Source organism: Pyxicephalus adspersus, chromosome 2 (genome assembly GCF_032062135.1).
Source record: "Pyxicephalus adspersus chromosome 2, UCB_Pads_2.0, whole genome shotgun sequence".
NCBI lineage: Eukaryota > Metazoa > Chordata > Amphibia > Anura > Pyxicephalidae > Pyxicephalus > Pyxicephalus adspersus.
This window is the reverse complement of record NC_092859.1, coordinates 61,057,502-61,072,879: the sequence shown is the minus strand read 5'-3', so window position 1 is coordinate 61,072,879 and position 15,378 is coordinate 61,057,502. Positions and strand designations below refer to the sequence as shown.

Here is a 15,378-nt window from a genome sequence, read left to right as displayed (position 1 = left end):
ATTCTAAGAATATACCGGTCAGAAAATATGAAAAGTTATTTGGTCCTTAGCAGGTTATAAAACTAACATCTAACAACACACAACATATTAGATACTCAAAACCTTATAATTGAAAAGTGTATACTTTCTTCTTCACATCTATATGTTGCACACTATGGGCCTCATTTATTAAAATTCACCAAGACTGAAGAGGATAAACTATCATGGGTGATCCTAGATGATGCGTCAAACCTGGACTTCTTCTGGTACAAGATTGACAACATTTCCCACCTAAATGCAAATTGTTTTTAAAGAACCCTTTCGAGGTTTTTAGGATCACCCAGGTTCTCTGAAGATAGTCTATCTTTTCCAGTCTTGGAAAGCTTTAATAAATCATGCCCTATATAACAGTGTACTGCAATGTTAATTTTTTTCAAAGGCACTCATAGTTACATAGTAAATTAGGTTGAAAAAAGACAAGGCCATCAAGATATAAAACCCTTGGACATAGTTGAACCAGAGGAAGGCAAAAAAAACCCTGGTACAATTTGCTTCAACAGGGGAATAAAAATTCCTTCCTGATTTCATGAGGCAACTCGATGTTTCCTGGATCAACAGTCTCTGTTATTTTTACTTTAAAGCTTTAATACCTAGTTATATTCTGTGCTTCTAGAAAGGCATCCAGATTTTGCTTAAAGCAATCTATAGTGGTTGCTGAAACTACCTCCTGAGGGAGCCTATTCCACATTTTCACAGACCTTACAGTAAAGAATGCCTTCCTTATCTAAAGCTTAAATTTCTTTTCCTCCAGACACAAAGAGTGCCCTCTTGTCCATTGTAACAACCTTAAAGTGAATAGTTGGGAAGAGAGTGCTCTATATGGACCATTTATATATTGATACAGGGTGATCATATCCCCCCTTAAACATCTCTTCTAAAAGGGAGCATAGATTCAGTTCTGCTCATCTCTCCTCATTATCCAAATTTCCCCCATTACTTTTATTAGTTTAATTTTTCTTCTCTGCAATTTCACAATATCTTTGTGAAATAGTGCACAAAACTGGATAGCATATTCCAGATGTGGCCTGACCAATGCTTTGTACATGATTTTTGGTCAGGATTATGTCTCCATCTCTGCAGTCTATTCCTACTTTATTACAAGAAAGTACTTTGCTAGCTTTGGATAATGCAGATTGGCACTGATTGCTATTGTTAAGTCTATGATCTATAAAATAGGATGTATGTATGTATGTATGTTCCACCATCGTCAAAAACGCATGGCGTCATTTCAACCAAACTTGCTATACATATGACTGAGACTCATGAGTGCACCAGTCATCTTTGTACAGCGCTGTGCTATATGTCAAAGCTATATTTGTGTGTGTGTGTGATCACTAGGAAATGCATCGACACATTTCAGCCAAACTTGCTAGACATATGACTCAGACTCATGTGAGTGCACCGCTTATCTTTGTACAGTGCTATATGTCAGAGCTATATTTGTATGTATTATTATTATATATATATATGTGTGTGTGTATGTGATCACTAGGAAACGCATGGAGACATTTCAACCAAACTTGCTAGACATATGACTCACGATTCATGTAAGTGCAGCGCTGATCTTTGTACAGTGCTGTGGTATATGTCAGAGGTATATTTGCATGTATGTATGTATTGCTCAGTGACAGTGTCCCATTTTGCCTATATTTTTACATCATTTTTTTGGACTCTTTTACAAATTTCTGGCCTGTATTAATGCCTTCAAGAAAACGTAGGACAATTGCGTGCAATCAAAGACAAAACAAAATGAAAACACCGTAGAAAAGAAAATCCGGACAACAGGAATAGAAAACTTGCCACGCTGCGCGAGAGAGCTACTATAACTAGAGCTTCAGAGACAGTACAACAGCAGGAGGCCCGACTTCAGGATAACAAAAATAGAGCTACTACATCTAGAGCTTCAGAGACAGTACAATATTTAGCGGCACAACTACCAGATAAAAGAGATAGAGCTACTACATCTAGAGCTTCACATCTAGAGCTTCAGAGACAGTACAATATTTAGCGGCACAACTACCAGATAAAAGAGATAGAGCTACTACATCTAGAGCTTCAGAGACAGTACAACAGCATGAGACCCGGGTACAGGATAAGAGAGATAGAGCTACTACATCTAGAGCTTCAGAGACAGTACAACAGCGTGAGACCCGACTACAGAAAAGGAGAGATAGAGCTACCACATCTAGAGCTTCAGAAACAATAGAACAGCGTGAGACACAGAGACAGTACAACAGCGTGAGACACGAATCCATGAAATAAGAGAAAGAGCCAGACGATCATTCATCCCATGGCTCACAAGAAAGCTCTCCAGGCCCTTCACGTCACTCAGACATCTGGGAGGAAATGACAACCTGATAGGAGGAGCTCTGGTACTCCTCTGTGGAGACTTTCGTCCAACTCTGCCTGTCATCTCAAAGTCAACAGCGGCTGATGAGATGCACGCATGTTTAAAACATTCATCTTTGTGGAAACATGTGCAACAGATAACTTTAAAGCAAAACATGAGATTACATCTGGGGGATGAAAGTGCTCCAATTCTCTTAAAAAGCTGAGAAGGTAGTTTACCAGTTGAGTCTTCTGGCAAGATAAAATTGCCATCCGATTCCTGTAATCTGGTGTTGTTCATTGCAGAGCTAATAGATGCAGTCTATCCACCAGCTTTACAAAACTAACACAATTTTAACTGGTTGCGAGAGTGGGCCATTCTTGCTGCTAAAATTGAAGATGTCTACAAAATAAACAATCAAATACTTGCCATGTTACCAGGCGTAGTCACTGAATACAAGTCTATCGTTACCGTAGTAGATGCCGATGAGGTAATCAATTTCCCAACAAAATTCCTAAACTCACTTGATCCGGCTGGATTACCACATCTTCTTTACGCAACCTTGACCCACCAAAACTTTGCAAACGGCACAAGGCTTTGTGTTAAGAAGCTGCTGGCCAATGTAATTGAAGCCACTATCTTCACAGGAAAGAGAGTGGGTGAAACAGTTTTTATCCCACAGATACCACTCATTGCCATGGATCTCCCTTTTTAATTTAAGAGATTACAAATTCCAGTGAGACTTGCGTTCTCCATCACAATCAAAAAGTCACTATTACGTACACTATTACGTACGTGCGGAGTTGATTTGAGATGGCCCTTTTTCTCCCACAGACAACTTTATGTTTCTTGCTCAAAGGTGGAATTGCCTAAGAATTTTTTTATTTTTGCTTCTAGAGAGTGAAACTAAAAATGTTGTTTATAATCAAGTTTTGTGTTAAATTAATATTATAGTAAATTTGTCAAAGATTTTACAAATAAAATCTGTATATTGTACTTTATACTTTTAATACCTGTAAAAAGACATTTCTTTGATTTAACACTATAGCTTTATTTGATTCCTTTTCCTGTATAATATAAGATTGCAAAAAATAAATACCAGGGCAACGCCAAGTATTGAGCTAGTATCAATTATAAAGATGTTAAACAGTAAAGATCCCAACCAGGAAGATGTGACATCTTCCTGGTGATACAAGTTGTGATGTATTCGGGGGGTGTGGCCAGGTGGAAAATTTAAAATGGTTTTTACAGTAAAAAACATATAATAAAAATAAAAGTACATATTTTAGTGCACCAAACATCATTGCCCTGTGCACTGATTTACATTTTGACCACTATTATCCCTGACCTTTTGACATTTTTTAATAAATTAGTTTTTTTTGATAAATTACATTGTTGTGGTCTATTTCATTATTTTTTATAATTATTTATATTTAATATATTAAAATTTATTATTATAATATAATAAATACATATAATTATCATACCCAGGAGTTAATCCTAAGAATTACAGGCCCACAATATAAACAAAAATTTCTATGCAAAAAAAATAGGATCACTTTTTGCATCAAAAAAACTGCCAGAATTAGAACGCTAGGGGGTTAAATCAGGATTTCTCTTTCCTCAGGCAATCAGGGAACAGAGCAGTCAGCGGAGGAAAGGGAAATCCTGATGATGCTTGAGCTGTCATCAGGTTTTCCTATTTCTCAGCCAATCACAGAGCACTAGAGATGAATGAGCACAAGTCTCCCCATTCATGTCTAGTGCTGAATGGCTGAGAAACGTAAAACCTGAGCCAATCACAGAGCACTAGGGGTGAATGGAGAGCCTTGTCCTCAAAAAAAAAAATAAAAATAAAGTTTAGTTACACAAACACACACATTTAATAAAATAATTTACCACTAAAGCCTCGTCCAATTTTTTTAAATATATTTTAACCCTTTCAGGGAATGAGTAAGGGGTTTTATCTACCCCGTACTCATTCCCCAGGGTGGGGTGGTGGAGATCTGGTCTCCTTATTAAAGGGGGCTTCCAGATTCCAAAGTCCTGCTGAAAACGTTTATAAAAGTCCCCATTGTTTTCAATGGAAGCTTTCATAAAAAGCTTAAAAACGCTTCAGTTGAGTTCAATGGAAGCGTTTTCATCCCGCGCTTACATTTTTTAAACCTTGCAAGCAACGTCTAAGATAACGCTCAAAAACGAGCCTGAAGGAAAAGTCCTGGTGTATTTCTTTTGAGCCCCTGAAATGAAGTAATTGTGTAAGGAAAAGGCTTTAGTTCCTCACACTTTTTATGCAATCTTTTTGTTCAACCCACTGAATTAAAGCTGAAAGTTTGCAGTTCAACTGCATCGGAGTTGTTTCATTTAAAATTAATTGTGGTAATGTACAGAACCAAAATAGGAAAAAAGTTGTCTCTGCCCAAATATTTATGGACCTAACTTTGCAAACTGTACATACAGTAGTTCTGCATTAGCTACCCCATAATTAAAAATCTGTTTTAGTTACTCATCAATTTGAATAATTGTTTTTATAACAGGACATTATAAAAGATAATTTTGAAACTCACGTTTCACAGCAAGTATACGTTACCACATAGCAAGAACTAGCTGGAAGTTGCTAAATGAGGGGCAGTGGTGACATAATGAACAGAGCTCTGATAAACCACATCACCTGTGTCTAAGTGACAATTTTACAATCTTTACATTACAAAATCATTGCTCTGATTTGCTGAAACATTACAATAAATGTCCAAAAAATGATAATGAACCTAAAATCGTAGGTACACTTTTCTGTTGCTTAACATTTGTGTGCTTGAGTTATACTCTTCCCCTATTGTGAAATAGCTGTGTGTCTCCAAACAATGGATCACTTCAGTAAAAGAAAAAATGAATGGCTTACATAATTATCATGACATACTGCCAAAATATTTTTTTTTGGACACAATGAAAAATATTTAGATTGTCCCTTCTCAAAAAGAGTTCTATGGAACCCTGGGGTTTCTCCAGAGAGTGCTTAGGGTTCTTTGAGCATTGATGTATTCATTTCTTACCTACACAGTTGCACCACCAAAGTCACTCTGACCATGGAGAATGGAGGAAGCACCATTCTGACCACAACCTGGAAAGTGGTATGCATGGTGGTATGGGAGGTTAAAAAAAAAAAACACATTTGCTCTGGGTCTCAAACCTGCTGGATACACAATTTTCCTTATTTCTTTGTTATAGCTGATCACACTAATGTTCCATAAACTATAAGCATCATTTTTACCAGTCCCTGAGACCCATGAATGATTCTAAGGGTTTGTCTATGGTAAAAAGAAGCTGCTTTAGGCCTTATGTTGAGTTGTTATTGCATTTGTGCCCATGCAGGGAAGATTCCCTTCCTTTTTCGTCCTGTCACAGAAATAGTGTAAATGAAAAATGTTTTGTCCCTTCCAAGGGGAACAAATGTTCCTGTGAACACTGCCAATAGCATAAGTTCCTCCATGACAGGAACTGAATAAAGTTCTTTGAATAACTTGAAAGGAATGTTAACTATTCCTTATTCACAATGTAAAAAAAAAATGACTTTACATATTCTGTATTAGATATAAAACACAAACTAAAGCCTAAACACACTGATTCGTGCTACATCATTACGACCATACCCTTTAAAATATATGTCAGGGTAAAATAAAAAACTGCATCTCTGCAATATATGCTGCTGTGAGATGACAACGCAAAAATCAAAATGAATTGTGTCATTACTGCCTATATTGTATATTGAACTACAGAGTAATTTCCTTTCATCTCCACAACATGGGAGGTGATGTGTATTTCATGGTAAGGCGTGGGAAGGCTAATAAGATTGCATGAGATAAAAAGTGCAAAGCGTGCAGGACAGCAATTGATTTTTAGAACCTCTTTTTTTTTTTTTTTGCGCCTGTTAAGTTGAAAGAAAAAACTATTAATTGTATATTAAATAGACCAAAAGAAGCACAAAGGAGAAGTTCAATAGAGTTACAAATGCCCTGACCTGTGAAATGCTTACCCATGAAACAACTTACAGTTTTCCCTGCTCCATTTGGTCCTACCAAAATGGTCAGTGGAGTGAAGAAAGTTATGACTTGCTTGTCTTTATCCTCTACTCCAAAGCTTCGCACACCAAGTATGCTCATTTTCTCAATTTTGGACATCTTGAAAGTTTCTGCTTTTTTTCTGAAGCAAAATATGACAGAGCCTGAAAGCAACTTTTTCTCTGATTATAAAATCCTGAAACACAAATTAGGGTGGAGAGGGTGAAAAGAACAACTTTACTAAAGATTTTATGGTCCTTTAACATATGTGTTAAAACTTATAGCATATTCCCAGTCAGCATTAATCTTTATTTGTAAGATCATATCAGATATGTGCAGGGGTATGCAGATTTCCCTTTTCTGGTTAGAAGAAGATGTGCTGCAATTTTTAGCAGCTGAAATGAATTACTTATTCCTGTCCCTTTCTGCAATAAAACCTTACCTGCTTACACATTTTATATGTGGAACATTTGCAATTACCATAATTTGTCTACAGGGGTCACCTGCTTTTTCATCGGCAGTAATTGATTCATATCAGGGAATGTTTCAGTGAATGTCAGATTTCCTGCTTTTTCACGTCACTAAAAAGGTGAAAAAAGCTTTTGACTGGCCAAGCAACCTATTTGAATAGAGGCAAAACAGGGGTCTCCTTTTCCTACACTCTGTTAAGACATGGATTTACCACCTTTGCTAGTGTAAAATACACTTAGGAATAATGTTAGAATGGAGAGCAGATATCTCTAGTTATTACACTGCACTAAACACACCCAGTGTACATCCCCTCAATAAATTCATGCAGCACCAAGGAAAAGAGAAATGTTTGGCAGCAAAAATTATTTCCAAAGCGCGGGAAATCCACTTTCTTGTTCTGCCCACTACAATGTATTCACAGTACCTTTTCTAGCGTTTTACCACGCTATTTCACTGCACTGCACCGAGTAATGCAACTTGTAAATCTTCACCCAATCTCTTCAATTTCTGAGATTTCACACTGATCCTGTGTACTTCTTTGTTTCTCTTTGGAAACCAAGCCTAGTCCAGGGAGACTCAGGTCACATGATAGCTTTTCAGGCTTCTCACTGATTCTTCCCCACTTCCTTGTTCCTCGATGCATTCCAAGCCTCATTCTGAGATAAGGTCACATGGTCGTTTATTCGTGCAATAGTTCTTGTCCTGGGTCACATGATAAATGATTACCTTGCTGGCTCCAAAATTTAAAACAGAGCTTTCAATGTAACCTGTGTTATTGTTTCAATGTTACAACTCCTGCCTGGTTATTAGATCATTTTCCTTGCATTTTACTTATCCCGGAGTTATATTTCCTTACTTTTATCACATAGTGCTGTGTACTATTTTGTATACTATATAATCTTCTGTATTGCATTTGTTCAAACTCTGAACCCTGTGTTCATCTCCTCACACTACAAAGCCCCTAACACTGAATCCCTGTATATTACTTTGTGAGCCATATTTATTGATACATTTTGTTTTTTTGTTTTTGTTTTTTTTAAATGAAGCTCCGCCCCCTTATTTCTTGGTGAATGAATGGGAGCGCAGAAACTCCTGGGACACCTATGTCACGCACTCTGGGTGACTTTTGGCTGCATCTCGGGCATACGCAGAAGGAGCGCTTCCATCAATAGAAAAACATTTTTTCCCCAATCTACGTCACCCGATCATGCCCCTTCGCAGGAAGAAGAACCCGGTAAAAGAGAGGAGAAGATGTCGCCACCCGGCACTTCCTCTGCACCAGGCCGAAGACTGATACTGGGACGACGCAAGACCCAATGGATCAAACCTCCTGACGGATGGGTTTATCTCCACTTTAAGGTTTGCTGGAATACCCAGGTTCTCCCATGATAATCAATCTTCTCTAAGTCTTGCATAATCCTGAGCGCTGACACCTGTATGCTCAGAGTGAATAGAGGTCCTCCAAGGCTTCCATTCGGCTGTGCCACGTGACACATCAGCGTGAATGTTTGAACCACTCTGCATCACACTCTTATTGTGAGATGTGACAACAATTTGCAAGTACCAGGGTAGCAGTATTGTGCAGGTGAAGCACAGTCCTAGAACTGTTCCCATGGTTCCCAAGAACTACCCAATTCCATAGTTAGAAATATGTAATTTTACTTGAAATACCTACTGTAAAGCTTCTTTTAGGGGGCTTTCTTCATTAGATATTTGGTTGCAGAGTGTAAATGTGTTAGAACAACTTTTTTGTTTCAATAAAACATTTTCGAACTACAGCTCCTATTTCTTGCATTTTCTACTAGACTGAGTTTTAGACTGAATAATTTTTGCTGTTTTTACACTTGAATAGATTTTATACTTTTGAATAGATTGTGGAAGCGCTGTTAATTTATGTTTAGTACTGTCTGAGTCCCTGTTGGAATAATCAACCATCACAATTTGTCCTGGGGACTATTTGGAATTGCTGTTTCTGGAACAGGAAGTAAGGGAGAATCTCCCAAGTGTTGATGCATAGAGCACAGTGGCTCGGAGGTAAGTGCTCTGGCCTTTGAAACACTAGGTCCCAGGTTCTAATCTTGACCAGGACACTATCTGCATGTAATTTGCAGGTTCTACCAGTGTTTGTGTGGGTTTCTTCCCACATCCCAAAAAAATGCAGTTAGGGTAATTGGCTACCCACTATAAAATCACCTTAGACTGTAGTAAAAGACATATGACTGATGTAGGGACATTAGATTGAGAGCCCCCTTCAGGGACAGCTAGTGACATGACTATATACTTTGTACAGCACTGTTTAATATGATGGTGCTATATAAATACTGTGTAATAATAATCCTGCACAGGTACTAGCATTTCTCCAAAAAATCAGAGAAAAATAAAAAGTTATTTTGGGTCGCCCCCTCTCAGCCTACACCCTGCGCATAGAATTTTCAGCACCCTCAGCAACAGTCCACTCACCAGCAGGCTGAGAAGGGCCATCACGGGGCAAGGTTAACCACTCTGTTAACCCTTTCCAAACACACAACCACAGGTGGACTGCCACCATGTGCTTAGATGGAAGCACACACTGTTTTCCTTGACAACTGCAGTTATGATTCTGCTTCTTTTATACTGTCTGTGTCACCCACTGCCACTCCAGACAGGGATGTCCCAGAAATCACAATGTTTATAATAGCATTTTCGGTTTAGCAAGTTTCACTATTACTACTTACAGCATTCAGAGATTCAGCTTACAAAATAAAGCTTTATTGAATAACAAATGAAATGACATAATATTACAGTTGCATGAAATATGCATATATTAGTTAGTACAGTAACAAAAATAAACAACCATTTGTAGTCATACAAATATACAAAAATACAAAGACAAAATGTAGAAGAGGAAGAGGAAAGAAAAGCCTTATCAAGGGTACACAGTAGCTTGTGCACCTTATGTTCTATTTCCAATACAATACGGGGCTATCTGTGTACGTTTGCATTTTACAATGAATTGCCAGAAAAAAAGGCAATAGAAGGGAGTGGGATTAAGAAAAGGGGGTGGATGTAAAAAAAGTAAGGGAAAATAAAACAGGAGAGGTAAATATCACGTTTTACAAACTGGACTCCCTTCTTAACAAGAAAATAACAATCTATGGCTGATCCTTAAACACATTGCAATATTCTTGGCAATCATGGAAGTGCCACCAGGACGCCCAAATAGTGTAGTATTTTGTTATTGTATCTCGGGATGAGTGTATCATTTCCTCCATTTCTGCAGTACGATTGATTTGTGTGAACCAATTACGCAAAGTGGGACTGATTGAAGATTTCCACAAATCTAATAATTTGTCTGCTTTCAAAATTAGAAAAAGCAACAAATTCTTGTAGTTTTGTGGTGTAGCAGAATTTGCACTGGAGATGTGATATTATGTTCACTGGGTTTTTTCGGTAGCATATTAGTAACTTCAGTCCAAAAGGGTTGAATATTTGGATAACTCCACCACATGTGTAGGAACGAGCCTGTAGCTGGCCAGCTAAAACCTGTCCTAGGTTATTAGTGCAGTATATTCTGTATACACCTAAACCTGCCAATAACCCCACTATACAGCTTATCACTGTATTTTATGGTTGTGAATGTTTATAACAGTTATATATATGCATTTTGTTAACATAGACAGAAAAGGAAAATATACCTTTAAGAGTCATTATCTAGCTAGAATATAAGCCAATCACAGTGAGTCTTACACTATGCAGAGGCCTCAACCAATCACAACCTAAAGAAGTTATCTAAAGTATTTGGTGTGCTCTTTAAACCTACTACTTTTATGGAACGGTATTAGAGGAATTATAGAGTCTGATCAGACTAAAGAGAGACAGAAATAATAATTCTTCTAATGCCACAGCGCACAAGGCACCTCATAGTGCTGCGCCTGCCACAGAGCCTACTTCGGATTTACATCTCCAGCATTTCGAGTCATTTTGAGGGTGCATTTTGTGCAGAACTTGGTGGACTCTGTACCATCTGGTGCGTATTTTAAAATTAGTTTCTTGTATATTCACATTCTAGGAGCCTTTGACTGTGAATATTTTGATAATTTCCCAATCTTCCTCCGAAAAATTTGCCCCCAAATCTGACACCAACTGCTTACAGGAACAGTCTGACAGGTTATCAGAAGGTGGTGAGAGTAAACTATAACTCACTAAGATTGTGTGTCTTACTGGGTTTGTGGAAGCACATCACTTTTCAAAAATGGTAAGTTATCTAGAGCAAAAGCCCTCCCTATTCAAGTTGTGAAGAAGGTTTCTTAGTTGTAAATAAGACCACCAAGGTATTGGAGAGTCCTCCTTTTCAGTTTGTAGGATTTGTTTGTCTTTAATATTGCCCCTAACAAAAAAATGACCTGCTGAAAGTTTTCGGTCATCTCGCCAGAATTTTTAAAAAAAATATTAGGCTAAACCAGGTGGGAACATGGGGTTACACCATACTGGGGTGAGAGGACTTGGAGTGGATGAAATTTTAAATCTACGCATTGACAGCATAAAAATTCTCAGGGAGTGTTAACCACCTTGCCGTTAAGCCCGACCTTCGTTCGGGCACAAAAAAATTGCAAGGATGGTTAACCCTGAGATTTTTCCCATCCATACTTACCTGGTCCCCCTGTGCTCATCCAGCGTCGTTTTCGTATTCCAGCGTCGTCCTCCGTCCAGCGTCGTCCGTCGATCTCCCTCTCCAGCGTCGGGTGCCAGCGGGACCGGTAAGATGCCGGCTGCCTGACCCCCCCTGCCATGGCTTCAAGCTTTGTTTATGTAGTCATGTTTAAGCTGATTTTTGTGTTTTTCCTTTAATTTTATTAAAAGTATTTTTTTTTTTTTTAAATGATTGTGTGTTTCAAACATTTTTTATATTCATAATATCTACAAGAACCCCTGTTCGGACATATTTCTATAAGTTACAGGTCTACAATTTAGAAAAAAATTTCATGAAAAACGATGGATCACTTTTGGTACAGAAATCTAGACCTCAGTGTAACGCTCAGGAGGTTAAGGCATTTACCTATTGATCCCGGATCAATATTTCCCTCTTTTCTAATAGCTTCTGTTTACAGCGCTGGAAGGGTATAACACACGCAATTTAATGTGTGGTTAGATCACTCTCAAAACTTTATTGTTTGCACACAGTTCATATACCAGTTCAAAGGCATGATCAGTGCATGATCACATGACTAGAGACAATTAGCAGACATAACAGATGTCCTTGTGGTTTTCCTAGAACAAGATATTTTTGTCAAAGTAACAGATATATGGCCGTAGGGAGGAAAGGAAGAGTTTCAAGGCAAAAAGGGTAGAGTACAAATAGTTTCAACATAATTCAATCATCTACAAAACATAACAAAAGTACAAAATTATTTAACTACAAGAATCAGCAAAACTCCTTAGCGCCTTACAGGGAGGTACCAATGAGTGAATGGAGTAAAAGTTCTGAGTTTGCACACCAGTCAACAATTCTAGCAAGATGGCAAGCCCAGTAATATTTTATAATGTCTGAAAGTCCTATGCCTCCATTGTTTTTCGCTGTTGCAAGGAGGCGAAATACTATCCCGGGGGGTTTTTGTCCCCAGTGAAACATTCTAAAACAAGAGAGTACATATCTGAAAAAGAATCTGGGAGGAAGATCAGGATTGTTTGCATTAGATATAAAATTCTTGGTAAGACGTTCATTTTCAAAACCAGAGAGAAGGCGGATTTATCCCAGGTTATCAAATCAGTTGACAACTTGGAAAAAAGAGGTACAAAGTTCAGGTTATATAGTTCTGAAACTGATGTCGCTAGCTGTAGTCCTAGATATGTGAGAGATTTTTTTTGCCATGTGAACTGAAATCTTGATTGGCAATCTCTGACTTCTTGTGGGGGAAGTGATAAGTTTAGGGCGGATGATTTTGAGTAATTAATTTTAAAGTATGAAAGGATTTGGAATGATTCCAAAATGTTAGGTAGTGCAGGAATGGAGGACATGGGTCGAGTGAGTGTGAAAAGAATATCATCTGCAAACATACCTAGTTAATATTCTTTGTTTCCAACAAGTAGCCCATAGATCTATTTTTTTTTCCCAAATTTGATTTAGTAGTGGTTCAAGAGCTAATACAAAAATCAAGGAGGAAAGCAGACACCCCTGCCTGGTGCCATTGTTAATGGAGACAGGAAGCAGAAAGCAGAAAGCATACCATTTATTCGATCGCTGATGGATTGGAGTAAAGCAAATAAATTCTGGCACGCATTAAAGATTGGATCCCTATAGCATCTAAAACAGCCGCCATGTAATCCGAGGCTAACCTTTCGAATGCCTTTTCTGCATATGTGGATATGAAAAAGCAGTGATAGTTTGAATTCTGAGCCCAGTACGCCAGGTTAAGAGCTTTGATGGTATTATCTCTGGATTCTCTACCTGAAATACATCCAACTTGGTCTAATTCTATTAGTTGTGGGATGAGAGTAATTAGACGATTTGCCAATATCTTTGTAAATATCTTTATATCAACATTCAACAATGATATGGGCCTATAGTTGATACAGCCGGATGCATCTTTCTCTTCTTTGTGTAAGACTGAGATTCAGAGAGTGGAGTTTTCTTTCCCAAATGAATTAAATAGTGCCAGGAGATGAAGGGATATAATGGAGGCAAAGGCTTTGTAATACTGGGTAGTCAGGACATCTGGTCCTGGTTTCAATTGCTTTAAAGTTTGTTAAAATTCCAGGTCGGAGGTTGGTCTTTTAGTAGTTCTGCATTTTCAGCGGATATTTTACGCGGGGCGTATTTGTCTAAAAATGTGCGTATAGCCGTTTGCTTATCATTCAGTTCCCCTTCTGGTTGTTGGGAGGGCTCCATATTGTATAGCTGGGTGTTGTAAGCTTGGAATTGGTTGGCTATCTCATCTGGTTTGAATAAATTCGACCATGTTTATCTCTTATCTGTGTGATAATATTTCGGGCTTGTTTCACCTTAAAAGCCCTAGCAAGATATCTACCACTTTTATTGGCATGTTCATAAAAGAACTTGGAAGATAAGGCGAATGAGCGTCTAACTTGAACTAAAAGTGTCTCTTTCAGTTTTTGTCTCAGATCTGGTAATTCTGGTAAAGTATTTTCTGCCTGTGAACGTTTATGGGCTGCTTCTAAAGTTTGGATCTTGTTTGATAATAAAGAGATTTCCTGTTGCCTAATTTTTTTAAGTTTTGCTGTCCATTTCAAAAAAGATCCTCTAATTACACTTTTATGGGCTGCCCATGTTATAGCAGGGTCAGTATTCAGGTTTGCATTAAGTGCAATATAATCCTCAAGTTTTGTCTTAACATCATTAAATTAGTTTCCAAAATTTCTGTTTGGCAACACCCTCTGAAAGTGATATGGTGATTGTAATCGGGGTATGATCTGATGTGGTTATTGGTTCTATGGAAGCTTTGTTAAGACAACCAAGATCTCTCTGAGATAGAAAAAAATAATCCAATCGAGAGTATCTGTTGTATGTGTGGGAGAAGAATGTGTAATGCTTTGTATTCAGGTAGAGTGTTCTCCAAGTTTCATGTAACATCAGAGCAGATAGGGATGATTTGATGGCACTGAGAGCTCTGAAGGTTAAGGTAACTGCTCCTGTAGAAGACTCTAGAGTTGGGTTAAGAGGGACATTAAAATCCCCACTTTTGGCAAAGCCCTGAAGAATTCTCAAAATATTTAGGAAAAATCTTGTTTGGCCCACATTTGAACTATAAAGCTGCGTCCACACATCAAATTTTTCTTGCCCAATAATCGCCATCGGCCAGATATCGGGTGAGAATCTGGCGTGTGTACAGCCCATGTCGTTCATTGTCCGTTGATCCGTCCTGGCGGATCCACGGACGATGAACGATCCTAATGAAAGGGAAGGAGGAGAGCGCGCAGCAGGGTGCCGTTCCGTCGCTCTCCCCCTCCCCTCTCCATAGAGCAGAACGGTGCTGTATGTACAGCACTCGTTCATGCATCTTGCGGTTCTTATTGCTGGAAAGGATCGTGAAAGATCCTTTCCAACCACAAGAACTGCACGTGTGTATGCGGCTTAAATGTTAGCCAGAGTGATTGGTCTGTGATCTAGGTTGCCTCTTAAAAAAATGTAGCAACCATCAGGATCGGTTATCTGCTCTTCTAAATTAAAATGTACCTGATTAGGAATGGACTATTAGGACGATTAGGAAAGGAGTATTGGGACTCCTTTGGATTTTGAAATAGGGCTGGTTGAGTGGAATGCAGTTGGGTCTTTATTAGATGTTAATTTTTTGATATTCTGATGTCTAAAGTGAGTCTCCTGGAAGAACACTATGTGAGGCTTATATCTATTAACCATACACATGGTTGAGGATCTTTTATCGTATGTTAAGACCTTTGACATTTAGTGAAACACATTTCCATGACCTGCAAATATCGCTGAGAACTTTAACTCCTTAAAGTCTTTTAAAACATCAACATTAGAACAAA

General features: G+C 38.2%; 1 protein-coding gene across 2 annotated transcripts in view; it reads right to left on the bottom strand.

Moving 5' to 3' along the window:
- The window catches only part of RAD50 (RAD50 double strand break repair protein), a 107,713-nt gene extending 100,219 nt beyond the window's left edge, over positions 1–7,494 (bottom strand). Inside the window, exons 1-2 of one of the 2 annotated variants that reach the window (XM_072400852.1) lie at positions 7,319–7,494; positions 6,415–6,619 (exon numbers count right to left, since the gene is read on the bottom strand). In XM_072400852.1, coding sequence (XP_072256953.1) covers positions 6,415–6,543 — 129 coding nt within the window. In that variant the 5' untranslated portion in view covers positions 6,544–6,619; positions 7,319–7,494. Of the gene's footprint in view, positions 1–6,398; positions 6,620–7,318 lie in introns of those variants that run through there. The other variant, XM_072400853.1, reaches the window with a different exon arrangement.
- Between the last annotated feature and the right edge of the window lie 7,884 nt (positions 7,495–15,378).